Below are 27,976 nucleotides of genomic sequence, written 5' to 3'. Positions count from 1 at the left end.
GACAGCTGGTGCAACTGTCAGCCAACTCGGCGATCTGCGGCTTTTCATCACACCAGTCACTTCTCGAAGCAATCTCGTGCCGTGCAAATGCAACAACCGTGGTGAGAGAAGACTGCGTACGTGTGTCTCGTTAATTTTCTTTCCCTACGGGATCAACCGACCATCACAGAAATTAGTATACGCTTTGTCGGATATCTGGGAAGAAGGAGTGTTGAGTGTGTGTCATAACGGGAATCTGTGCAAGAACAGTGTCCGGAGAGTGCCGCCCTGCTGGAAGACCAAGAGTGAAGTGCGTGTGTGAACCCCGAAACTAGGAGATTTTGCCCCCTCGAGAAAAGAAATGAGTGCTGCACCAGCCGCTGCCGCCCCGGCCCCAGCGCCGGTCCTCAAGAGAGGAATCGTCAAGCAGGTAAGTGTTTCCGGTGGGGATGGTCGACCGTATGTTAAGTGATGAAACGGACCGCAGGTTCGGATATTCCGTCCGAAATCGATGGAGGGTTTTTCTTTTCCTCGCCCTGCCATGATTCGTCTCATTCGGTCTTCTTCGTTATCGTTCGTGGCTCTCTTCTTCTCGGCTACTGCCAGCTAACCAGATTGCTTTGCTCTATGCTCTGCGGTGTTGGTGCCAACTTGGCATTATTGTGTGTCTTGTAGCCTATCTTGACGTTACGACGTGAACGACTTTTTCTGTCTCTTAGGAGGAGCGCAAGCTGTGACCTCTCGGCAGGGAGCAACCTTGGAAAGTTTCAAAACTATTGGAATTATTCGATTCTTTCCAAACTAAATTTCTCAATCTCAATAATTGAGGACTTTAATCAATTGCATAACTCCCCTCGGAAGAGGCAACTTTTGGTGAAAGGAATTCCCTTATTGTTGGGTGGTGAAAGTTTGTGTTGGCCACTGAAGCAAGTAGTTGTACCAGATTTTGCTTACTGTTTTTGCAGCACGTCAGCAGACACTGTTGTCCTCGCCAGATCCAAAAAGTGGGTTACTCAGAGAATGACATTGATGTTATCAAGGCAATATGCCAATAACAATATCCTTTAAAATAGTGTCTGAACAATGTTGTTTCAGTTTCTTGCATAAACATATTTTACGCGTAGCTTCTTTGTTTGTGTCCATTGACCCCGTCACCCCGTCGTTTTCGTTGGCCGACAAAAATAAATTTCAACGGTCCGCCTAGATACTAGATTTATTACTATGACAGAAAATGTCGAACGATTTCTACATTTTAATGCCTTGCCTTTTGCTGCACTCATAAATTATAACTTTATCTAATTTTATTTTGATTTTTGAACAGCTGTTTCCAGATGACATTTTATGCAAAACATCGTAGGGATAGGGTGAGGCGGGCAAGACGGGTCATCATAACTTTGTAGATACAAATCGTATTGGTTTGTATTTGTTCTCTAAGGTAATTCATGTATTTTGGACAGGCTGAGGACAACGTTGGAAAAATCGTCCGCTAGCTTCCTTAGAAAGCAATTAATTATTTTGCAAAGTTACTAATACGCTTATAATATGATTGTACTTTGCGTTCCTGGTGACAACAACCTTAACGAAAGCATTTTAAGCTAATAAAATCACAACTTCCAATCGCCTGTTAGATCTGCATTTTGGACACCGAATATATGTTTTGGACACCCTCAGGTATATATAATTTGGACAGGGCAATTATCTGAATGTTTAGCCATGAATACTGCTAAATCATGAAAGTAGCTTAAATTAGCAAATATTTTCTTGTAAATAATCAAATGTCTCCGCTTAACAGGCATCTATTTTGATAACTATTACAGTTTTTGTTAAAATCGTGGACAAATCGCCAGACCCACAGAATACGCCTCCAAGTATGCAATCGCATAGCATCCCCATGTAGTTCATCAGATGACCAAAATACATATATTTACAGTAGAAAACTTGCAATGTATTTTGGACACCATCTATTTTAAGCGTTCTAGATGAATGTTAAGAGATTGAGTGCTTAATGCTTCTTTATTGATTTATTCTTTATTGCCTTGTTTCATTGCAATAAGGCTTTCAAATTTCTTACAATTATTAATTCAAAGATTTTGAGGTGAAGATTGTATTTGACTGTGAAGTGTACTGCCCCCACTCGCATAACTGTCCCATTTGACTTTTCATCATTTTTGAGTTAACGTTATGAATAGTCATCATTTTCGATGTATGTACTTTCAAAAACAATAATAAAAATTACGAATTTTTAGGTCAATGTGTGAAAAAAATACCAAGTCATGAGCGTCCCATATCAAAAGTACCCGCATAACAGTCCCATCATGGATTTTTGTGTCACGTAACACAAAACTGAACAACTTTGTAGTGATTGTAATATTTTTTACAGTTATATATTCATGTGCAAAGCAATCTGTGAAAGTTTCGAGATGATCGAAATGTTTTTCAATTTTTGGCAATGTAGTTTTATATGGAAACAATTTTTCAAACTTCAAATGCTGTTTTCTCAATTCCTACTTTTTGCAAATGGGACTGTTATGCGAGTGGGGACAGTGTATGTCGTCTTGCATACCTGTGCATTTGAGGGGTTTTCGTGAAACAATTTACATTTTCGATAATTTTGAAGAAGTAAATTCCTAATTGTTAAGCGTATTCTCAACGTAAGTTATCAGAATAGGGTCTGTTTTATCCAAGAATGGAAGAAAATCACTTCTAACGATAAATGATACACCATACGAACAATCAAAGATAGCCGTTGCTCTTGCGGTAGCATGATGCGACACCCTCGCGCTGTGCTCGTATCACAGAGCAATCAAACATCTGATGCACGCTCTATCGCGGGATCTATCGTTATCGGATCATGTTACAAGTCGCGATAAACTTTATTCATCACGATTATGGCCACTTTTGCAGCCGGAACCAAAATTCATGATATGGAATACAAGGTTGTTAATCGATAAATCATCGCCGATAATTTAACGCCAACTATGACCTCGTTGACAGTTTTTCGATAATTCGACGTTAACGATAAATAGTGCGTTAAATTAACGTTATCGTTATCGCGTCTTCGATAATTTATCGAAAATTATCGAGTTAACTGTTGAATGCCAGGAGAAAACAAATCGTTGGAGTGGAGATTTTGTACTTTGGTCAATAGATGTGCCTCTCAGGATGTGCCCGTTCGTGTGTATGACTAGACTATAGTATGAACTTGTTGGGTCGATTTTTTTCCTTATCATAACCTGAAGGAAATTGATACGCATCGCAATCTGCTACGTGTCAAAGTTTAATCGCCCGGGAAAAAATACTTCTTATTTAGGAATGTAATTTACACAATAATGCTTGGAGGAATTTCGGTTGAAAGCTCTGGGAAAATTTCCAATAAAACCTTTAGAGGAATTGTTCTGGAGTCGAACCAGCCTTGGGCTGAAAGTCTCGATAATAAAGACATAAAAGAAGAGGAACTGTTGGGGTTCCTGGCAGAACTCCGATGAAATGCGAGGAATTACTGAATGAATCTTTTGCGACTTTCACGATGGAATTCCTGAAAAAATACTCGGAATCTCTAATTCCCTAGCGGGATTTTCGAAGGAATTATCGTAGGAATTTATGTTGGATTGTCAGAAAATTGTCGATTGAACCCCGATCCTCATAGGAATAGTGCGGGATTCCTGACTATCGCGGCTTTGTGACTTTCGCGATGGAATTCCTGGCAAAATACATGAACTCACTGGCGGGATTTTCGAAGCAATCATCCCCGAAGCAATCCACGTGGAACTTATTTTGGAATGGCAGGATCACCATAGCGTAGGAATAGCGGGGATTTCCTGATGGAATCCTTGGTGGATTATTGATAGGATGACGCGAAATGTCCAATGGAACCACTACTGGTGGAATTTTCGTTTGAATCCTCGAAACATCCAAACAGCCATGAGAGGATGTCAAACGTATTCGACCAAGATTGCTATGATTGAAACTTCCAAAGTTAACTTCAGTTAACTAGCGTTCAATTATCGAACGCCGATGAATCCTGCGATAATTTATCATCATCGCAGTGAGCGATAACGTTAAACATGATTATCGTTATCACCGATAACGATAATTTATCGATTAACAACCTTGATGGAATATTACATTCATATGCAGATCGTGAAGCTTCAGCAATAAGAATGCACAAAAAGTGATCGAAAATCGAAATTTATCATTTCGACTTTATGATAACGATCGCATCGCGGCCGCACATGCCGAGCGATTCATTATTCGCGGAGCATGGGTTGTTATGAATGCTTGACGACAAAATTCTATCCTTGTTGCTATGATCGCGCGATGCCTTCCAACCGCGACACATTTGGGATCCTATCATGATCACTAGATTTCCATCCTTGGTTTTATCCAATAATCGATATTGAGAAGTATCCACATTTACTAGCTCTCCGAAACAAGACATACATCGCCGTGCCTGTCCAAATTACATACATGTCCAAATTATATTTTTTACCCTACTCTTCAATACATTAGTTAGCTATGAAAAGTCGATGAAAAGTTTATAAAATACAAAACATGCTTTTGATTAAGCAGTTTTGAAAAGTGGCTGATTTTGCGCCGAGAAAAAATTGCTGGGCAAGATGGGTCACCTTTAGGGCAATTCAGATTTTCTTAACGAAATAATGACAATACATAGGATTTTTTCTATATTCATATACATATTAGTATGAGGCAAAAATCAAATTCTCGCTTCAGTCGATTTTCTGGATCCCATTCAGGTCCGCAAGCCCGGATTAAGGATTGTGGGGGCGGGTTACGTACAAAAGGCTGAATCACATAAGGCTGAATGATCAAAAGGCTAAAACACATAAGGCTGAATGATCAAAAGGCTGAAAGCATCAAAAGGCTGAAAGATATCAAAAGGCTGAAAGATATCAACATTTTGAAAAGTTTTGAAAGTTGTAGAGAATCGAATGAAATGACATTTTGGACATTTATGGCTAATCTATTGTTTTTGATAAACATTTGACTCGACTTGAAAATGGTCATAGGAAACAAGAGAATCTTTGCTCGAAAGTACATTTGGTCAAACGGTCATTTGGTCAAAACCCATTTTACGGAAGAGGAAGTATATGACATTCAATCGATTTGACTATTCATCGAATGGACATCTGGTCACGTGAGCTAACTCTAACTGATGAAAAGACATTCAAGTGGAACATAATCTTATGGATTTCGGTATCATAATGTTTATGTCGGACCAGGTGGAGCGTGATCTGGCGAGTGTTGGGCGTGACCGACGTTGGAGAGCTGCAGCTGCAAATCGAGTATTATGGCGGCAAATTGTTGATTCAGTATTATCATGAATTTGATGTTAACTAAATAAATGAAAATGAATGTTTATGTTATTGTACTTTCTTCAGTATCATATCGGCCAATACCCCGCTAATACTAAACTATTTTAGCTCAAATTGACAAAGGATTTCGCCAACAATTTATTTCAATTCGTTTGAAGTATTATGTGTGTCAACTCGGAAACTAGTTTGAATGAGTCTTAGATGTAAACAATTGTTCGGGTAATTCAGGTAATAAGCGGTAGTTGAGGCAAAAACTTTTGTACCTAACTGTTGCTCAAAAATGTTTGAATTTTGTTCAGTTCTAAATTTATAACGCGTGCGAGCTCTAAATTGAACACTAGCGAAATCCGCGAAACTAAAATGGCCATACCTCCACCATGTTTCCACAGATTTCAAACATTTTGAGCTCATTAGATTCAGAAATTCTTCTGCTATTGGAACCATATCTGAGCGTACCAGTCCGGTCAACATGGGTTTTGAAAAACCGGATTTCCAATCATATGATTTAATACAATACAGTAACGGATTTATTGGCGCGAATTATCGAAAATCATAAAATTGCCTAAACCAATAGAGTCTGATCATCGGTCCATCAGTTGGCCATTCCTGATTAAGTTTTTCAAGGAACTCCGGGTGACTAAACAGGATTATTAGCATCACATATCGACAGAAACTATTTCCCCCAATGTTGTGCGCATAAGAATTCAGAACCGAATTGCAGCACTGCAGTGTGAACGCGTTCAATTTGCATTGAAGTTCATACTCGGCACACTGCGATCAAATATGTATATTTGAACATGCAAATTGAACGCGGCATGAACTGGATAGGACTGAACCCGTAGCATGCTGACTAACATGTTACCCTGGTATCTGTGATACTAAAATGGTCATATTTGCGCCATTTCACTCTTCAATTTTGGCAATCTTTTGGGCTAATTCAATCTCCTTTTATTGAAGAGTGAACCAGTTCGACCATCGTGTGTTTCGAAAAATCTAAATTCCTGGAGCTGTATTTCAATATCCGAGACCACAATGTCGTACCAAAGGATCTATGATGCATTTCCCTGTGACATAACATAATAACGACCAAACATGTAGATGCGGCACAAGGTTCTAGTCCTAGGAAAGAAGACACATAGGACTTAATGATGAAGATAAGCGCATGTGAACTCAGAGTCAAATGGGAACCGAGCGGGCACTCTTAAGCAGCAAAAGCTCTAACAGGCAAGTTCAATGCTTTGCCGACCAAAAAATTTAAAGTGTTCAGTTCATTTTTGGCTCACGTTCTGTTCGAATGCAATACTGCTTGAAAGAATAGCCTACTTTATAAGAAGGAGAAACATCTGGTAAAAAGTAAGCAGCTTCAACACCTGAACTTAAATTATGGTTCTTTCAACATTTTAAAAGAAGGAAAACCTTTGATAAAAAAAGATGCAGCTATAACATTCAAACACAGTAAGAACAGCCTATGTTCAAAAGAAGGGGAAATCTCCGATGAATCGTTTTTAAGGAATATGCGCACGCAGAAGTTCGCTGCATTTTACACATTGGTAAGAATGCCAACACTGAATATATGCAAATACCTCAAAAGAACAGCCTATTTTTAATAGAAGGAAAAATCACTCACGGGAGAGTTATTAGTATGCAGATATTATCGTCAAGCCTTTCCGCTTGGTCGTTATACTGTACTATTTGCGGCCACAATACTTACTCTTCCTTCAGAGATTTTTCCCGCTTTTTTAAAAAGGTTGTTCTTTCGAGGTAAATGCATAGATCTTAATTTAACCATTCAACTAGGCTGCCTAGTAAACCTCCTAAGCATTAAAATCAATATAACCCATTCGCCTTAGTGTCATTTGAGGCCTGATATCCTTCGGCATAATGACACAGCACCAACGGGAACGACATTTCGGCAAATGCCACTCCGGGGAATAGTATTCCGGAAAATATAATACCTTGTGTAATACCATTTTTTAAATCATTAAACCCTCAGCTCAGATTCTATAGAGTTCATTATTATGCATATTTCAAGAAGTAGGGCCCATATAGCCGAGGCGGTAAACGCACGGGTATTCAGCATGACCATGCTGAGGGTGACGGGTTCGATTCCCGGTCGGTCCAGGATCTTTTTGTAAAGGAAATTTCCTTGACTTCCTTGGGCATAGAGTATCTTCGTGCCTGCCACACGATATACGCATGCAAAATGGTCATTGGCAGAGGAAGCTCTCAGTTAATAACTGTGGAAGTGCTCATAGAACACTAAGCTGAGAAGCAGGCTTTGTCCCAATGAGGACGTTACGCCAAGAAGAGAGAGAGAGAGATTTCAAGAATTTGCCATGCTTTCCATGTTTTCAGCCTTTTGTTATTTCAGCCTTTTGAAATTTCAGCCTTTTGAAATTTCAGCCTTTTGTTACATATCCATAGTTTCAGCCTTTTGTATTCAGCCTTATGTGCATTCAGCCTTTTGAAATTCAGCCTTATGTTACCATCCCGTGGGGGCTCCTCGAAGTGTAACTAGCTGCCTGCCAACTACTTACCTGTACAAGCTAGCAGCAGCAAGAAACTCCTCGAGCTGGGTCTCAGAGTCGGCTTACTACTGAGTGATCAAGGGGACGCGGACAAAGTATGGAAACTCCGGAATTTTCATGTTCTTTCAACAACATTTATTTGCCCTATTCTGTGGCGTGTGGGTGTGGGGTTCACATTTGGTGTGGAGTGTATGAGAGGCGATCGATCGTTCTTTTACTCATCTAACGATTTCGACTGATATGAGTACTTTGGATTTACTTTGGTCTGGCTTGCAGTCTTAATAAGTTGGTCTACGAATTTATTATCTTGGCTCCAACGTTTCGATCCCGATTTGGATCCCTGAGGAAGATCCAAATCGGGATCGAAACGTTGGAGCCAAGATAATAAATTCGTAGGCCAACTTATTAAGACTGCAAGCCAGACCAAAGTAAATCCAAAGTTCTGTTACTCACTGTTGTACTCCGACGTTGGCCCACACGGTTACGCACGATTGCGATAACCCTACCGTGGGGCCGGAATCTCGCCGCGGGGCGGCTCGGGGATGTCCATTGGTCCGGAATGGCATCGGAATCTGTTCAGCGGCTTTGCTGGGGTCGTTGGCGAATGCAGGCGTCTCCTCTCGTTGACAAAATCGGCACGGCCCAGGACGAGACCGGAGTGACCGTGCCGAGAGAGGCCCTCCTGGGTAATTAGGGCCGGAGGCCCGAGGGATTCGTCCGGATTCGGACAACGGGGTGTCCTTTGCGTTTAGGCTCGGAAGCCATCTTGACTTCCGAGTCGACCCGTGTGAGAACCGTATTTTAAAATACGGCAAGAGGTCCTGATAATTAAATTTACCGTCAGGGTGATCAATTGATCAAAATTTAAAGTAAATTACCTGAACGGTAGTAGGCCGTTGCCCCAGGTCCCGCCATCGGAAAAAGGGTGGGGGGGGGTCGTAGAAACACTACGCGGCACTACTTTAACGATCGCGAAGATCGGTGTGTCTCACACGGACGCCTATATATTTCTGCCCCAAAATGCTTCAATTAGAAGGTGGCAGCGCCCATGGCAAAGAATTTCAGCCATCTCTAAAATAGTCATGCAAAGCCGGATAGCCATACTCTACGCCCTTCAGTTGTAAAAGTTTGGTAGCGGAGTAACCCTCTCAGTCGTGTGGGGTCTTCTGATATATACATAAAAAAACATGAAATTTCTACCAACATTTGGCTCATACAAATAATGAAAATCCTAGGATGTAACCGACAGGTTACAGAAGAGAAATGTTTTTCCATATTTTCGAATAGTACTTGAGCAATATGAAAAATAAAGCTAATGTTAGCAACCAAAAAAAGGTTTTTGTTGCTCTCTTGACTGCTGCTGTTTCTGGGGGTAGTGATGCCTCCCGCCACCCCATGCCATCTTTTACGGGGATGCTACAGAGTTTCTTCCCGTTATTGTTAGAGTCCCTCGTGGATTTTTTACCGGAGTTACTCCTGCGTTTTGCTCAAAGAAATTTTTAGATGTTTTCTACCAGAATGTATCCTAAATTCTCTATAAGAATTTCTATCAGGGTAAATCGTAGAAGTTTTCTCCTAGAACTTCTCTCGGGATTCCTCTTGGAGATTTCAAGCGATTCTTTTCGGTGTTTCTCCTGGGACTTTCTTAGGAAGTTTTCCCAGAATTTCTATCAAAGCTGCTACAGGAATTATTTATTCCTGGGATTTCAGCTAGAGTTTCTCCAAGGATTTCTCAATGAGTTTTTTATGAATTTTCTCCAATATTTTCTCCTGTAATTTCTTCAATAAATTTATGTGAGCTAGAGTCCCTTCCTGGTTTTCTACATGAGTTTCAGCTGAGATGTTTCTTAAAAGTTGTCGTGGGGTTTATTTTGAAGTTTTACCTGAGATTTCTCTCGGAGTTACTTCTAGAACTTCTCTCAGAAGATTGCTTCCGGTGTTGGTCCTGGGATGTCTGTCAGAGTTTTTTTTCTGAATTTACCCTGAACTTTATTTTTTTCCGGAGTGCCTTCTGGTATTTCTACTGGAGTTATTGACGATATTTCTCATTGAATTCTTCCCGTGATTTCTTTCAGTTCCTCGTAGTTGCACCGGTATTCCTACAGTGATCCACCAGAGATTTTTTTTACAGTCTTTCTCTACATTGTTTCCAGAACTCTTCCCGGATTTTTCACCAGGAGTTTTTTCAGGGATTGCTTAACAAATTTTTCAGGATTCTTTTCTTTATTCTCCAGATTTTTTTCCAAGCCTGGGATATTTCGGCTTGCCGCTAAAACACCCAAAAATTTGGCGGGTTTTACCGGGTTTTTTCAGCTTTTTTTCGTTTTTTTTTCTTTTGATATTTCGGCTTGGGAAAGCTAGTGTCGTTTCCCAGCCCAGGAGATAATTCTGATGCAATCCTGAAGAAATTTCAGCAGGAATGCATTTCGATAAAAATTCATAAAGGAGTTTTCGAAGAAATCTTCAATTAATTTCTTTAAAAATATCTATGTAATTGTATTTTTGAAGGAATCGCAGGGATTTTTTTTGCAGAAATTTCTGGAGGTACTTCAGAAAAACATTTCGGGAAACTCTTGGTGAAACACCAAGAAAAAAATGTTGAGAAACTTTAGAAGAGTATGGTATGTGGGGGCAAGATGGGTCAGGGGGCAAGATGGGTCAGTACCGTTTTCAACCGTACTATATATTTTTTGAATCTTTCAATAATTTTCCCAGATGAACGAAGTGGATACACAAAAAAGTGATATATTGTTTTGAAAATTCTTTACGTTCCTTGCACAGAAAAAAATAACATATTTTTTCGTTATACTCCTTATGCTATACATTCCATATAACTACGTGTATTGTGTAGACGGGGCAAGATGGGTCACCCTAATTTTTCGGTATGTTTGCATAGTTTTTGAAAATGTTTTATTCTTCATTGAAAGGCTATTCTGTGACCTACATTATCGAAGCAATTAGAGCACTGAGAGTTTGTGAAACTATTTTTGAAATTTTCCTACAAAAAATATAGGTTTTCAAAGTCGGTTCATGGCTACCTGAACAAAAATCTTCTAGTTCTGAGAATAATCTACCGATATGTTTCAACACTTTTTTCATGTAAACTTTACGTCTGTGAAGCTTAGATGTATAGAGAAAAAATAGAAGATATAGTATTTTTTGTTTGAGAAAAATCGAGTTTTCTAATAGCTGACCCATCTTGCCCCCGTAGAAATGAGGTGGGGCAAGATGGGTCATGATTTGAAAATTGCTTGTCAAAAAGCAGGTTTCAAACTTTATGACCTTTCTATACTTTTATATCATAGCTGACTAGTGTATCTGAGAGTCGTGGTAGAATACAGAGAAATGCGATTTATATTCAGACAGTTATAGGGGTCCATTTCTTAGGTGACCCATCCTGCCCCCACTTACCATACCTGAAGATATCATCCAATAGAGTGCTTGGAAGATTTTCTTTAAAAAATCCTAGGGAAATTTGGAAAATCTCTTAAGAAATTTCCAATGGAACTGCTAGTTGACATTCCTATAGAATCTATACAGGCTTCTGTAGGAATCAGTGGAGAAGTTGCTGTCAGTATCACTGATAGTAATAATGCAAGAATATCTGGAGGATTTTTTGCGGGGGTTTCTGGGTGAAGCAATAATAAATACTGGAGACATTTCCTTAAAAAAAATCCCGGAAGAGTTCGTGAAAAAATAGCTGTTCGAATTCCTGAAGGAATATTTTCAGAAAAAACACTGCTGAAATAATTTTAAAACAATCCTTAAAATAATTTCTGAATGCAAAAATTAACCAGCAGAGAGCTAAGAAAATCTCAATTTTAAAGGCATAAAAATCTGAAAACTCTCCTTCACAGAGATTTCCTGAAGGAAACTCTCAGGAAGAATTTCTGAAATATTCTCAGGCAAAGTTTCAAAAAACTTCCTAAGCGAATTCTTGCAGAATTTTATGAAAAAATATTAAAGGGAACCCTGGAGAAATGTATTAAAGATTCGCTGGAAGAATTTTAGAATCCTTGGAAGATTTTATGAATGAATTCCTGGAGTAATTTCAAAAAGATATCCATGGAATAATTTCAGAATGAATCCATAGATGACTTTCAAAAGGAGACATTTTTAAAGAAAGCCCTGGAAGAATTTAAAAAAAAAGCTTTGTTAGGGTGTCTACTACCTGGAAAACCCTGGAAAACCGGGAATCCTCAGGGAATTTTATTTAACAGGGAAAAACCTGGAATACTCAGGGAATTTCTTGAGTACTCAGGGAAATTTTACTCCGATAAAAAAAAACATTGGGCCGTATGAACCTGGTAGGGTAAGTGTACCAATTATGGCTATAGTACCAATTATTCGCCATAGTTGATTTTCATCCTTTAACGATGTTAATCAACAATAAAAAAATGTGAACAACGGATCATGTTCACATAAGATGGTTACATTCATTTAAACTCCACATTTTGCTCAAAAAATGGTAGAAATAAATCATGTTCCTTAAAATTTCGGCTTCTTTGCACCCTTTTTCGCCATAGTGTACCAATTATGGCTAATCCTATAAGAAATGAATGCAAATACATGTAGTGCGAAAAGGAACCGAAGTTAAAAAATGTAGCCATAACTGGTACAGGGTCCCTTTCATTGGCACACGCTGTAATAAATACTCAAAGTATTTTTGGCTCCATTTCTATATTTTTCCTGTAAAGTATAGACACAAAGCTTTCTTTCAACATATTGATGACATTCGTTGGACTTCTTGTTATTTTTGTACGAATACGTTTCGTTATGTAGTGCCATAATTGGTACAGGCACCCTAGTAAAAATCGACATAGAAATTTCGCTACAAGGATTAATTCCGTCAGAATTTCTTTCTGGAACTTCTTTAAAATACCTCCTGGAATGTCTCCCAGGACTTCTTATAAAATTTCTTCCGCATTTTGACGCTATTTTTCTTGGTATTCCTTTTTGATTTTTTTTTCCGGAAAGGTATACTTCCGGATTCCTTCCAGGATTCCTGAACTCCAACCGATTTCTCCTGTGTTTGCTCAAAGAAATCTTCGTAGGATTTCTACAAGAATTTATCCCGAATACTCTATACGAATATCTTTCTTTCGGCACTCCTCACGGAAATTTTACCCGATTCCTTCCGGTGTTCCTCTTGGGACTTCCCCAGAAGATCTTCACAGAATGTCTTTCAGAGTTGCTAAAGGAGTTATTCCTGGGGTTTCTACTAAAGTTCCTCCAAGGGTTTCTGAAGGAGTTTTCACGAATTTACTGCAAGAGTTCCTCAAGAGATTTCTTTCATTTTTTTCCTGTGATATCTTCAAACCATTGCTTTGGGCTTTCTTCGAGATTTTCTTCCTGCTCTCCTACAGGAATTTGTTAAACGTTTTCGCGAGGTTTATTTTGAAGTTTTACCTGAGATTTTTCTCGGAATATCTCCTGGAACTTCTCTCAGAAGATTCCTCCCGATGTTGGTCATGAGATGTCTATCAGAGTTTTTTCTTAATTTACCCTGGATTTTCTCCTAAGATTTTTTTCCAGAGTGCCTTCTGGGATTTCCATTCTTTCAGAGCCAGGCTGTTTCTTGTAGTTGCACCGGATTTCTTGCAGTGATCCACCTGAGAGTTTTTACAAATATTCTGTGCATTATTCCCAAAATTCTTCCCGGAATCTTTACCAGAAATTGTCCCGAGATTCTGGATACTTCTTTAGGGATTTCTCCCAAAGTAATTGCAGGGATTCTTCTACGTGTTTTCCTAAGAATGTCTCCTGAGATAACTTACGAAATACCTTATAGGAAATTCATGGAGAAATATTCGAGGGAATTCAAAAAAAAAACTTGCGAGAAACTCCGCAAAGTGTTATTGGAGAAATCTCGACAGGAACTTCAGGAAAAACCTGAGAAAAAAAATGAGACATCTCGAAAAAAGTTCTAGGTAGTAGTAATCTCGAGAAGAAATATTAAGGACATCCAAGAAGGAATTCTGAAAATCTCATGGAATCCTGAAAGCAGCTGCGGACGAATATCGGAAAACTATCGGTAAAAATCCAATAGTTTATGGATAGCTGTCCCGGAAAACCACTAAAAAAGATATGGACACTGGCTTCAGCCGGCGGCTGTACTGATTGAACGAAACTTAACACGGAGTGGCTACGGATAAAAAGCTATTCTCGTGAAAAATTTCATCGCTCGGAGCGGGAATCGAACCCTCATCCACCCGGACTCTAACCGCATGGCTACGAGGTTCAACCAATGACATTCTTGAAGAAACTTTGAATAGTTTTGGATTTATCTTCAGGAGGAATCCAGTGAGAATCTCTAGAAGTATATCGGAAAATCTTTGCAAGAAATATCGAGACGTACTCAAACAGATATCTCGTGTGAAAGAATCCTGCGGAAAGCCAGAAAGAAACTTTGGAAGTAATTCCAGGAATTATGCTCAGAAATCTTGAAAGAATTTTTGAAGAGTAAGGGAACTTTCATATTTTCGGCAGTTTTGTTCTCTTCGTCATGTTTTTTTTTTTTTGAAACCTGTTGAACTCAGAGTTGGCATCAAATCCTTCCAAATCAAGCTGAATATAATCAAGTTTCAGGCAATTTGGCCGGCATAAATCGCTCATTACGAATAGAACAAACCTGCCGATGATACCCTAAGTTACCCTTTATAATTTTTAGAAAATTTGGGTTATTTTTAGAATTATAAACTTTCAAAATTTCATCTGGAAAAACCTGGAAAACTCAGGGAATTTTATTTTGAGTTTTGAATAGACACCCTGTTTGTAGATTTTTTCCCCTTGAAGATTTTTTAAGGAATCCCTTTTAGGATTATCATTAAGGCCGCACGGGACGACGTGTAATTTTTCCTGTCTTCCCTCTCTTTCTAACAATTTGCCTCGCGATTTTGAAGAAGCAAATATCAATTTCCACTGCACTGACGTAGCTGAAACTTTAGTCGATTGTGCACCACAAATGAGTAAATCTGCATTAACATGTCTAAAGGGTCTAACTCGTTTTGTAAACAAACATTGTTTCTGTCGCTGTAGGGCTCATCTCGATCCACCCACGCATCTGGGGGCCGTTATCGGAAAGAGCGAAGTTAGATCTTTCTGATAACGGCCCCCAGATGCGTGGGTGAATCGAGATGAGCCCTACAGCGACAGAAACAATGTTTGTTTACAAAACGAGTTAGACCCTTTAGACATGTTAATGCAGAAATGAACGATCAAATTTCTAGTCAATAATATGAAGTAGAAGTTGAGATTTGCATCTTACTAACAACAGAGCAATTGCGGACGATTCAACCACCGTCCCGTCCGGCCTTAAGAATTCCTGAAATAATTCTTTAAAAAAAAGTTAAAAGATTTGCTTTTAAGAAACGCTTTGCGAAATTTCGGGAAGAATTTGGAATTTTTGATTTCCTGAAAGCAATTGCTGGAATTTCTTTTTGATGATGGGAAACGATGTTCTGAAGGTATCCATGGAACAATTTTGGAAAGAATCCATGCTAGGATTTATCAGAGTTCTTTATTTTCTGAATGAATCTTAAGCGAACATCAAAAAAAAATAGGAATGAATCTTGAAGGAATTCTCACAGGTATTATAGAATGAATCTATGGCAGAACAACTAAAGATTTCAAGGAAGGCTTTCTAAAGGAGTCACTGTAACATTTTCTGAAGAAATCAATGGAGGAATTGTTGAAGAAATTCGTTAATGATTTGCTAAATCTTTCGTGTAATTTCTGGAACAATCTCTTGAAAGATTTTTGAAGGAATTCTTAAAGGAATCCTGATGAAATTCATGGAATGGAAATTCTGAAGAAAATTTCGCGGAAGATGGAGTAAAGTTTTCTTGACACTGGAAAGAAGATTTTTTACAAAGCAAAACATTTTGAAAAAGGCTCAGGTTACTTCTTAAATTAACATAGTGCCGCCAAATTATGAAGAAATTTCTTTTCCATGATTGAAGCTTCTCAAGAGACATACTTGCCGCGAAATCGCTATAATAGTGGATACGCAAAATCATCATTGCCCCCCAATATCAGGATCCTGGGTCCGCTAGTGTCCAGTATTACGATGTGCTTTTTTGTCGGTGAACATTATGGCTCAGACCTTGTGATTTTTTGATATCTGCACCATAGTAATTGGAAGTCATTTGAACTATCGTAAACCGGAGGATAAATACTTGTAATCGTCGGGTTTCATGCTAGGTAGATAGTTGCATACCAACCTGAAAACGTTAGGGCTGTCACTAAGGTGGCCCAGATTGATATGAAAAAAAAAGTCTTACCTTCTGAATCTGTTATTTTAGACTCCCAGAATCTACGTTCAAAATTTGAGCAAAATCTATTAAGGGGGCGCTCAAAACGCTTGAAGTTTGTATGGGAAAACTTGGCCAAATGTATGCAGAAATTTTAAATTTTCAAATTTTGCCGCTAGGTTCAATAAATAAACCCTTTGATATTTTTGTAGGTAACTATATGCCAAAGAACTTTGTCGAAATGCGAAGTGATCCGACGGCTGTGAAAATAGACAAAGTGAGGCGAAGTATTGAGATTCAATTTTTGATATTTTTCCTTTACATGTACCTACTGGAAAAACAACAATAATGTCTTGCTTCACTTTACAGGGTATAACTTTTTACACAGACGTCGGATCACTTTGCGATCTTCGACAGAGTTGTTTGACATATAGTCACCAACAATAATACCAAAGAGTTTGATCATTGAACGCTTACAGCGCCACCTAGCGGCAAAAATCGAAAATTTCAAATTTCTGCATACATTTGGCCAAGTTTTCCCATACAAACTTCAAGCGTTTTGAGCGCTCCCTTAGGCTTAACCGATTTTGCTCAAATTTTGAACGTAGCTTCTGGTAGTCCAAAATAACTGATTCGGGAGGTATTTTTCAAAATTTTTGTTTTTCATATAAGTGTGGACCACCTTAGATGTCATTATTGTTCGGTACAGGATCAATAAAGCAACTCTTCTTATCTGAACGAATATCAAGAGGGTTTCGACTGGATGTTTGATCGATCTTTTGGGTGGCTTTCTCAGTCTTTAAGCCGAGAACGAAATGTTTCCTACTCTCCCGACGTTTCGGCCGAAGGGTTTTGGCCTTTCTCAAGGGTCGTAGTGTCTATCGTCTCCCGTGTATATAGTTGCCTAACCATTTGTGTTTGGCCTGCCTTTTCATTACCTGTTGTTTTTTAAAGGTTTTTTAATATATTTAGTTTTGATTGGACTTCACAGCACTGGTAACGATCGTTTCAAAAATTTTTGAAACGATCGTTACCAGTGCTGTGAAGTCCAATCAAAACTAAATATATTAAAAAACCGTTCTTGACTTAAAGACTGAGAAAGCCACCCAAAAGATTGAACGAATATGGGTAAATCGAAGGTAGCGTCGAATTTTCCCAACACAACCCATGGCAGGCGCTTTATTCCCAAATTAATTCTCCTTAATACCGGTTTCGCATACACTTTCCTTGTGACCGAGGCCATGCAACTACAGTAAGGACCCGATTTTGTCAGCCCCATTTTGCGACAAACTTTTTGTTCTCATTATCTTACGGTCACATTTTAAGCAATTTATTAATATTTATCATCAAACTACAGCTGAGACGCAGAACATAAAGGAATAAAAAGTTTGAAAAACTGCTTAAGTTTTTTAAGAGAGCAAAAAATGTGTTCCGAAAAGGGGCTGACAAAGTCGGGTCACTTATGTATTATTTTAAAACTTGCTTTTAGTCCAAAAACGAGGATAGTGTGGATGATAAATAAGTATGTTCAATTCACAATCAACTGACATGAATCCCTTCATATGTTTCGTGTTTACCTAGCGTCACCCACCACACTGTATAAAACCATCCCGTTTCCTCAACGTTCTGTTCCGCTCCTAAGTTTCAAAGTCCCTCCAAGTTCATATTTTTTCCAAGTGCAAAAAACACCAAGGCCACGAAGCTTCAAAGATTTAGAAGAATTTTCCTTAGCAACCGCAGTATGCAGTGCCGTATAATATCTATAGCCGCAAGGAAAGGAACACTCACTTGCTTTTTTCTCAGCTCAGAAGCATGCTATCAAAAAACAGTGCATGAATGACTTTTACCTAGTCGAAAGTTTGTCGAAGAAAGTAAGGACATATCAAAATCGTCAAACTTCTAAATTACCGCCAGGTTTATCTATTTGGAGAATTCCATTAGAAACTCATCTCAAATTTCGGTTCTGAAAATTCATGCGGCTGTAGGTATATGATCATCCGCATGATTTCTAGAAATCTGGAATCATGTTTAGTTTAGTCGAATTCTGAAAGTTTTTTGAACCTTGAAAAATCAGAAATTATTAAGGAATTTAATTTTCCTAATTGTGTAGAAATCCTGTCAGAAACAAGATTTGTCTCAGTTGTGACCAAGGGTGTGACATTACACCAAGAAAGAGAAGAAGTAATTTGTAATTTTATTGAAAACGATAACCTGCTAGTATACACTTTATATTATCAATTAGGGGGATTAGGGGCATAATGGACACGCTAAGCAAATGAGTAAGTTAGGCCTGTATAACAGAGAAAAACTTAACATATTATCAGTTGACTTACAACTTTAGCTTGATTCTTACGTATTTCAATCATTTACAGCAGGTAGGATGTCTTTATTGTGAAGAAGAATATAATTGTAAACCGTGTTTTTTAGCGCTGGCGGGAAAAGTACGGGACAAAATGGACACTCATCTGGGTATAATGGACACCTCAGCAGATTTTATGCTAATTCTTTAATTACATCGACCAGTTAAGTAATTTACCTACGGAGATCAATACCACAGATATAATAGGCCATATGTATAAAGTTGAGTAAATACTCTTTACCAAATCTATGTGAAGTCGTGGAGCAAATCTCTGTGAAACTTCACAGAGATCTGAGTAAAGAGCATTTACTCAGCTTTATTCATATGGCCTAATACTCCCTATTAGACGAGTTTACATTACATCGAAGTTAATTCAATAAACTTTAGGCTAAAATAATCGGATTGATTTTTTCCAAACTCTCTAAAACGCCTAACAATATGCAATGCACGTACATTCATTCGTAGTTGCCACTGGCCAGTGTTCATTTCACTCCGAATCGACTACAACATTGAAATTTCTATTTATGAGTAAAATCTGATCAAAAATAAAATGCTTCATCCATTGTTGAATCTGTGTATACTTGGGGATAAAGTAACAATTCCCTTGTTTTTATGGTGGACCCACTCAAATGCTCGTAATACCTTACTTTTTTGCTGCTTCAAAATCACCATCAATTTCAATGATATTTTGGTTATTTTGGAGAAATATAAATGGCACTTTAAAAAATAGAACAATGACTTGTTCCCTTACACTTATGCATTAAAAGTTTAACATAAAATTCAGCGGTTTCGGTAAAAACAGGTGTGTCCATTATGCCCCGATTTCCCCTAAGTTGATAATCGGAGTTTTTGACTAGCGAAATTGATTTTTTCTCCAAATTCATGCATTGGACCTAACTTCGGAAGTGGTGCGCTGTATAGGTAAATCCAACGGAAGCTAACGATCCTTCCGCATCTGGTGGCAGGAATGAGAACCCTATGAAAAACGTGGCTCCGCTAAAATTTTCCATGGCGCAGCATAGGAAAAGTGCACTTCTTTCACTTTTTCGTATCGAATTCCGCATCGTAGAGAAACAAACGAGCACTTTTCGGAAAGAAAATTTGATTCTCTTTCAGATGTGCTTAGATCCGGTAGATACTTGCGAACAATTTATGTGATTAATTTGAGGAGCTCTTGCTATGCCTCCGGCGGGCGATCTTCCGGATTTTTTGTTAGCTGGCCAATCCGGTATCTGTCGGCATGGGCATCAAGAATGATGATAATGGAAGCCATTGCAAATGGAAAATAGCAACTTCTAGAGCAAAAAATGAGTAAAATTTGACGACAAAAAATTTACTTTTTTATGTAAACAAACGATTTTCCCCTTATCTCACCAAGCGCCTCTACAATTGGGGGTCATCTGAAGTAGCCTATAGTATACCTGAACCTGATACGCTATTCGAGAGTTCGAAGGTACGCTGCTGCCACCTGGAAAAAGTTTACTGTATGCGTGAAGGACCAATTTTTTAGCATGGGGAAGCATAGGACGTCAGTTTTCAAATGCTTCTAAAAAATTCAAAACAATATTTAATTAAAAGCGGGTTGTTGTACGTGATGAGAAATTCAATTAGCAAACTTTTTAGCAATAATTTTGATTAAAAAAGTTTTTCTTAGATAAGATACTGATTGTGTTAAAAACGAAGATTCTTTACCCGTACATCAATTTGTTTTTAATTAAATAATGTTTTGAATTTTTTAGAAGCATTTCAAAATTGACTTCCTATGCTTCCCCATGTTAAAGAATCGGCGCTTCACGCACATGATCAACTGTGGTTATTTGCTTCGTAGTCCTCAATTCTTCATTACACCAACGAACCTAACCTCAAAATGATTGACAAATCTCAGGTCATTTTGACAGATGTATAATGAGCATGAAAAGGACGGCAACAAGATCGATAAAGTAGAATACATTATCCGTCTTTTTCGTGCATGTGTGTGGTCTGTCAAAATGACCTGTGAATTTTCAAACATTTTCATGACTAGCTTTGTTGGTGTAATGAAGAATACACGGTGTTCAATAAGTTCGAATACACAGTAAAATTCAATTTATTTCCCATCTGTAATTCAGATTTGCAAAGTTAATGTACTAATTGAAAGCTCACATTATACTGAGGGCCTGTCCATAAACTACGTAGACTCTTAGGGGGGGACGGGGGGGTCTGGCCAAAGTCTACGCTCCATACAAATTTCGAAAATTTTGTATGAACAAAAGTCTACGAGGGGGGAGGGGGGGGTCTGAGATGGCCGAAAAAAAGTCTACGTAGTTTATGGACAGCGCCTGATCAAATACAGTATATGTTTTGAAATAAACTATCCTTTATCCTTTTGTAATATGTAATTGCAAATGTGTCTCAAGTTCCTTTCGGCCGGCACGCACGTCTGTCATTTGTATTTCGTCTAGTCTTTTGTTAAGTTAAATCAAATTAGGTTGTTTTCTTCAGCATTAGTGGTAGCAACTATGGCCATACGAAATAATCTATAAGATTCAGATTGGGTGAAGTACGGACTCATTTTATTTTAATCTTTAAAATTGCTAAAATTGCCGCTGTACCTGTTTTAATGATTTTTTTTTGTCAAAAAGCAAAGCTGCGTTATATCTCAGTTTAATCCATGATTATCTTTTCCAAAACTTGATTACATTCCTATTGTGGCAAATTTTAACCAAAATTGGCTTTATATACATAATGTATTTATGCCTGTTTCATAGATTTTTTAAGCACATTTTGACTAAACTTGCAAATTTATCACCATATCATCACTGAAATAGCAGTGTAAAGCTTTGGTCTATTAATTTAGTTATTTTAATTTAGTATAGTGAGGTGTAAACTCAAAAGTCAACGTTTTAGACTTCTGTAGCTTGAGCAACTTATCGAAAATTATTCCAGCGTGCTGGAGCTAACAAACTTTAGATACATCTAAGGCTTATAAAAAAAGTAGAAAAAGATTTTATTCAAAACCATATGCTATATTTGATCAGTGTTATATGACCTTTCAATAAATACATTTACTTTGAAAATCTGAATTACAGATGTGAAATTAATGCCAAGTTATATGGTGTATCCGAACTTATTGAACACCGTGTATAGCACATCCGAAGTTAGGTCCGAAACATGGATTTGAAGAAAAATCCGTTTTCGCTAGTCGAAAATTCCGGGTGTAAAATATGAGGTTAAAGAAGCGTTAGTTCACACTAATCTTGCTCAATGGTAATAAACAAAGGTTTGCAACTGAATAGTTGTATAAGAATAATGAATAACTTTTGTACTGAATAAATATTGATCCAAAAGCTTACAGCACAATCTCGCTAATGGTAAACGTTTGAGCCGTTAATTTTTAACCAGTACGATCAAATTGAAACGTCATCACCGCGCTACCTCGTAACACCAGTCATTATTATCCCATCATCAACAATCATCGAACCGGCAAAACATGCCGCTCCTTCTTTCTATCGCTTTTTTCGTTTTTATTTTCGGAGCCCTCTTTCTTCATTGTTCTTTTGGCCAAATTTTTATTACCTAATCCCGTATAGAAAAAGGTATACACGCGCAGGAAGATTCACCACAACACGACACACACGGAGGAACCCTGACTGACCGGCCTGTGCTGCTGGATGGGGATCTACCTATCATGCCGTGTGTTGGTTCTATCATTCGTCGTCGGTGTCGTTTAAGACACATTGTGCGATGGTATGGACACTTATTTCCCAACGCGACCAGCCATACACTTTTGAACCATGCTCGCACTTGGGTCATTCCACGGCCAATTGGTAAAACAATTGGCACACGTTATGAATAAAGCCTGTATGTATCTGTTATAATCACCAAATTGTATGGTTATTCGAATAGTACTTTCAACAGTGCAGTCGGAAGAATAATGTTTGTACTTTTCCGAATTGACATGGAATGACCGTTTAAGGCGGAAGCTCGCATGTGTGTGCGACTGTTCGGGTGATACCTATTCTATACTTCTCGACTCTTGAGCCGTTCCATTTCTATTTCTACCCTCGATCAGCGAACATCGCTTCGTTTTAGTGAGCCTAAGACAAGTCCTGATTTTGGATGTTTTGCCTCTTGCCACCGTCAGGTTCTGTCCGGAGATTCGGTCATCATCCGTGGCCAACCGAAAGGAGGACCCCCACCGGAGAAGCAGATCAACTTTTCCGGAGTGATTGCCCCGAAGCTCGCCCGCCGACCAACTAACAATTCCACGTGAGTTTACTTGAAGGGAGATGGTGTGATAGAGGACCTAACCTCACTTTCCCCCTTTTGCGGATTTTACAGGGAGATTACCAAGGACGAACCGTACGCCTGGGAAGCCCGCGAATACCTGCGTCAGCGACTGATCGGCCAGGAAGTTTACTTCTTCGCCGAACGTCCGCCGAATGCCACCCGCGACTATGGCTACGTGTGCCTTGGAAAGGATCCGGCCACCTCGGAGAACATCGTCGAATCGATCGTGTCCGAGGGTCTGGTCAGTGTGCGCCGAGAAGGTGTCCGCCAAACGCCCGAGCTAACCCGCCTCTGTGAGCTGGAAGACGCCTCCAAGGCCGCCCGCAAGGGAAAATGGAGCGATTCACCCTCGTCCGACCACGTGCGGAACATCACTTGGAACATTGAGAACCCCAAGGCCTTCTTCGACCATCACGATGGTAAGCCAATCAAGGCCATCATCGAGCATGTTCGGGATGGATCAACGGTGCGTGCTTTCCTCCTGCCTGAATTCCAACATGTTACGCTGATGATGTCTGGCATCCGGTGCCCCGGTTTCAAGTTGGATCTCGACGGAAAACCGGACGCCACGGCCGAAGTGCCATTCGCGGAGGAAGCTCGGTACTTTGTGGAATCGCGACTGCTCCAACGGGAAGTTGAAATCCGGTTGGAATCGGTGAACAATTCCAACTTTGTCGGAACAATCATCTTCCCCAAGGGCAACATCGCCGAAGCCCTACTCAAGGAAGGTTTCGCCAAGTGCGTCGAGTGGAGCATGCCCTACGTCAAGGAAGGCGTTGATCGTCTTCGAGCCGCCGAAAAGCACGCCAAGGCCAATCGCCTCCGACTGTGGAAGGACTACCAGGCCCCCACCGCTGCGTACAACAGCAAGGACAAGGACTTCACCGGAAACGTGGTCGAGGTGTTCAACGGCGATGCCATCATGGTCAAGATTAGCAACACCGTGTCCAAGAAGGTATTCCTGTCCAGCATCAAGCCTCCACGTGAAGCCGCCCGTACTGCCGATGAGGAGGGAAATCTGCCACCTCGCCCGAAGGGATCCCGCCCTCTGTATGATGTTCCGTGGATGTTCGAGGCCCGTGAGTTCCTGCGCAAGAAGCTGATTGGCAAGAAGGTGCACTGCTCGCTGGACTACGTGACACCGGCCCGCGATAACTTCCCCGAGAAGTGCTGCTACACCGTGACGCTGTCCGGAGCGTGAGTATTGCCTTTTTGTTTTATAATGGGGTGAATAAGTATCCATCACATAGGTTATAGGCTTCTTCCTTTGATGGGAAGTCTTATGATTAAGTGGTGGTATAGCAAACGAAGCAGTCGCTCGAGACTCTAAGGGCGAGGCAGGTTCATGCCATTGCTCGCTCTTACCAATGATCCGATACAAAACTAACGTCCGACGATTCTTTGTATTTGAACTGAATTTTCATTTCCGATACTAATCGACATTTTCTTCCAACAGCAACGTAGCGGAAGCCCTGGTAGCCAAGGGATTGGCCACCGTGATCAAGTACCGCCAGGACGATGACCAACGCTCGGTGCACTACGATGAACTGCGTTCCGCCGAAACGCAAGCCATGAAGCAGTTGAAGGGCGTGCACGCCAAGGATGACATTCCCTCGCACCGCATCAACGACCTGACGGTGGACCATTCCCGCATCAAGCATCAATACCTGCCCTCGTGGCAACGTGCCCTGCGCACCGAAGCCATTGTCGAATTCGTTGCCAGTGGTTCCCGGTTCCGAATCTACTGTCCCAAGGATAGCTGCCTGGTGACATTCCTGCTGGCCGGTATCTCCTGCCCCCGATCATCCCGACCTGCCCTGAGCGGAGTTCCGGCCCAGGAAGGAGAACCCTTCGGCGACGACGCCCTCCAGTTCAGCAAGGAGCGAATCCTCCAGCGGGACGTCAGCGTCAAGATCGAAACAACCGACAAGGCGGCCACCAGTGTGATCGGATGGCTGTGGACCGAAAACAACGTCAATCTGTCGGTGGCCCTCGTCGAGGAAGGTCTGGCTTCGGTGCACTTTACTGCCGAGAAGACGGAACACTACCGCGCTCTCAGCGAAGCCGAAGCCCGTGCCAAGGCCAAGCGGAAGAACATCTGGAAGGACTACGTGGAAAAGGTCGAAGAGGACAACAAGGAGAACGAAGACGAAAAGGATGATCCTGCTGCCCCGGCCGATCGCAAGGTCAAGTACGAGAATGTGGTGGTCACGGAAGTGACCCCGGAACTGCACTTCTACGCCCAGCATGCCGACCAGGGTGCCAAGCTAGAAGAGCTGATGACCAAGCTGCGCCAGGAGTTCCGTGCAATGCCTCCGGTCACCGGTGCGTACAACCCTCGACGAGGCGATATGTGCGCGGCCAAGTGAGTACAGATTTGTGGTCAAAAAGTAGATCGGAACTTCAACACAAATCTTCTCTCTCCAACAGATTCTCGGAAGACAACGAATGGTACCGTGCCAAGGTCGAGAAAATCGAAAAGGGTGGCAACGCTTCCATCCTGTACGTCGACTATGGCAACCGCGAGGTAAGATGTTTGTCCACTCTTTGTTCCCGCCATTTTCCGCAAGTACCTTAGATCCATTTCTGTACCACCAAAAGAAATGCTTGAGTCATATGCTTGCCAGAGTAAACCGAAGAAGATCATGATCAGCCCCTAAGCCGCCCTGTCAGCTCCGCACGCACTCCAAACCACGTTGTCTAAGGCCGTCTCTCCTCTGTCTCAACAGCCGAAGCAAGCTCCAAACCGCCTCACACGCCACCAGCCCGGCACGTTTTGTGTCCGGTGCGTCCCTCGGTGTGTTTGTGTGTGCCCGGAAGCTTCGCCGAGGTTGACGAATAGTGGGGAGACTTTAGGCAGTGGGTGTGCCACGGTGAGCCATGTTCGATTGTAGCTGATGGATTTCAAACAGTTCCTCCCTCTCATCCTTCACTCAATCAACACCCCCACAAGATCAACTATTAATCCTCGTTAAATTGTCCTCATCAAACGCAGACCGTTCCGACGACCCGCCTAGCAATGCTGCCGCCTGCCTTCGTTTCGGACAAACCGTACGCGCACGAGTACTCGCTGGCGCTGGTGGTCCTGCCAACCGACGAGGAAGACAAGGCCGATGCCCTCAAGGCGTTCGCCCAGGATGCGCTCAACAAAACCCTGCAGATGAACGTCGAGTACCGGTGAGTGTCTGTTGTTCAAACCCGCCGATACAATCGGCAATAATGCCAAAGGACTGGCGAATCCCAAGCCACGTTCTTCTAGATTATTGCCTACAGCAAAACCAGGTTGTTACCGCTTGCGGTTTCACCGGACCGACCTTTCGAAGCGTGTCTGCGCCAAGCACCATTGCCCCGGCAGTCATCGCCTTAAATAGGTTCAACACCTCTACTTCAAGTTTTGAAAAATATTTCATCCGTCCTTAAGAATCAGTGAATTAATTATCTATTCTTCTATTGTTTCTCCCTCGGACAACAGTGTCAGCGGTGCCGAACATGTGACTCTCGTTGACCCTGCCACCAAGGCCGACCTCGGCAAGGAGCTCATCAACGACGGTTTCCTGATTGCCGAAAAGAACAAGAAGGACCGCAGACTGCAAAAGCTGGTAAGTTTCTCTCGTAAGGATGACAACCTATATAAATACATATCCCATCATGTATAGGTTATATGGTTTCCCCCAAAATCAGTATGGGGGCATCCATTAAGTACGTCACGCTAAAATTGAGAATTTTCGACCCCCCTCCCCCCTTCGTACGGGTTTTTCCTATATTTAATACATTGCTTGTCACACTTTCACAAACCCCCCCTCCCCCCTTGGACCGTGACGTACTTAATGGATGGCCCCTATGAAACCGTATGATTGATTGATGGTATAGCAAACCTCAAATCTAGCGAGACTCTAAGGCAATCGGTTCAGCAACCCTCAGCGATTGTCTTACCAGGGCTTAGATACATCACATCATCGTTGAATCGCTGTCTTTCAATGAAGTACATTCGTAGCCACATCTCACTCATTCATTTTCCCATTCTTCCTGAAACCAACAGATCAACGACTACAAAGAAGCCGAGCAGTCTGCGCGCAAGAACCGCAATGGCATCTGGCAGTACGGTGACAGCACCGAAGACCAGGCCGGCGAATTCGGCCTTAGCCGTTAATCGGCTCTGCGGCCCTGCGCCCAACTAATCGATGATCACACCTGCCCTTCAAGAAAAAAAATATATAACATATATTATTACAATTATTATCGAGAAAACAGAAAATCCCACTATATAATTGCGAGGAAAGAACACACACACAGAGAAGCAGACAAAATCAATCTAATTAAGATATTATTCCAGTTTATATATTATTATTTTTTCTCCCGGATCGATAGAACCACACAAAACTTCCAAACATCCACTAGTTAGCCGGAGAACAAGAACAGAGAGAGATAGAAATAAAGATCCGACAGCAGCTCCCCATAGTGTAGTACATAATCCAAGTAGTCCAGATAGGTCCACGAATATCGGAAACACAAGAGTCACCTCTCGTCACCAACCGTAGCAGGCGGCGATGATTTCAGGGAAAACCAATAGTGCAACAACACAGAAAACCGAAACAATCATCCATGGTTTTTCACCCAAAACCGGTAGCGCAACAGTTTTAGAAGACGCAGAACACACACGTAGTAGACAAACAAACACGACACGATGTATAACGAAGCAGGCAGGCTGCTGCTGCTGCGCGGTGGCGGTGGCATGCATTTTAGGACGGACAGTTTACATCCAAGTAGGTCTCAGCTCTTTTGTCTAGCCCCCAGAGTTCCCATCTTCTACCGCGACGGACGACCCCGATATCTAGCCTGAAAGACGCGCCCGTACTAGTATCATAACAGGCGAAAGACTGTTTTACTCATTACCTAGTTGAAAGCGGATAACTAAATGCCCCTCCCAGCAGAACACACTAATTAACGCACGTTTAATTATTGTAAAATCACACAGCATACGTATGTAGAGATCGGACCGGAAAGTGGAACAGAAGTAGAGCTTGTTAACAAATTATTGTCTTTATTTTTTTTTATTTTCTGCATTTTTGCTTCCTTTAAGAAAATTATTAAGGCTTCTTAATGTTATAATGGTGGAAATAAATTTTGTGAAACTTTTTTTGTCGAACTTTGGTGTTTTTATTTCTGTTTTAACCGTCTTCAACATTTTTTTACAGCTAAGTATTGCAAACACAAGACAAAAAATAACTATAACTATGCTATAAACGATCACCGTGC

At 40.7% G+C, this 27,976-nt stretch overlaps 1 protein-coding gene across 1 annotated transcript; it reads left to right on the top strand.

Moving 5' to 3' along the window:
• Window positions 1-38: 38 nt before the first annotated feature.
• Window positions 39-27,866, top strand: LOC134288547 (staphylococcal nuclease domain-containing protein 1-like). Its single transcript, XM_062853719.1, has 8 exons — window positions 39-409; window positions 22,575-22,699; window positions 22,772-23,917; window positions 24,177-25,085; window positions 25,151-25,247; window positions 25,716-25,897; window positions 26,193-26,319; window positions 26,760-27,866. The coding sequence occupies exons 1-8, from the start codon at window positions 341-343 to the stop codon at window positions 26,868-26,870; spliced, it is 2,766 nt and encodes a 921-aa protein (XP_062709703.1). The 5' UTR covers window positions 39-340; the 3' UTR covers window positions 26,871-27,866.
• The last annotated feature ends 110 nt before the right edge of the window (window positions 27,867-27,976 follow it).

The sequence above is a fragment of the Aedes albopictus genome, chromosome 2 (assembly GCF_035046485.1).
Source record: "Aedes albopictus strain Foshan chromosome 2, AalbF5, whole genome shotgun sequence".
Taxonomy (NCBI): domain Eukaryota; kingdom Metazoa; phylum Arthropoda; class Insecta; order Diptera; family Culicidae; genus Aedes; species Aedes albopictus.
Note: the sequence above shows the minus strand (reverse complement) of the source record. Positions and strands in the feature narration are given on the sequence as shown.

Coding starts and splice junctions, on each gene's coding strand:
- LOC134288547 (XM_062853719.1), top strand. CDS start 341: ATGAGTGCTGCACCAGCCGCTGCCGCCCCGGCCCCAGCGCCGGTCCTC. Junction 22,700..22,771: donor CGACCAACTAACAATTCCAC/GTGAGTTTACTT, acceptor CGGATTTTACAG/GGAGATTACCAAGGACGAAC. Junction 23,918..24,176: donor ACCGTGACGCTGTCCGGAGC/GTGAGTATTGCC, acceptor TTCTTCCAACAG/CAACGTAGCGGAAGCCCTGG.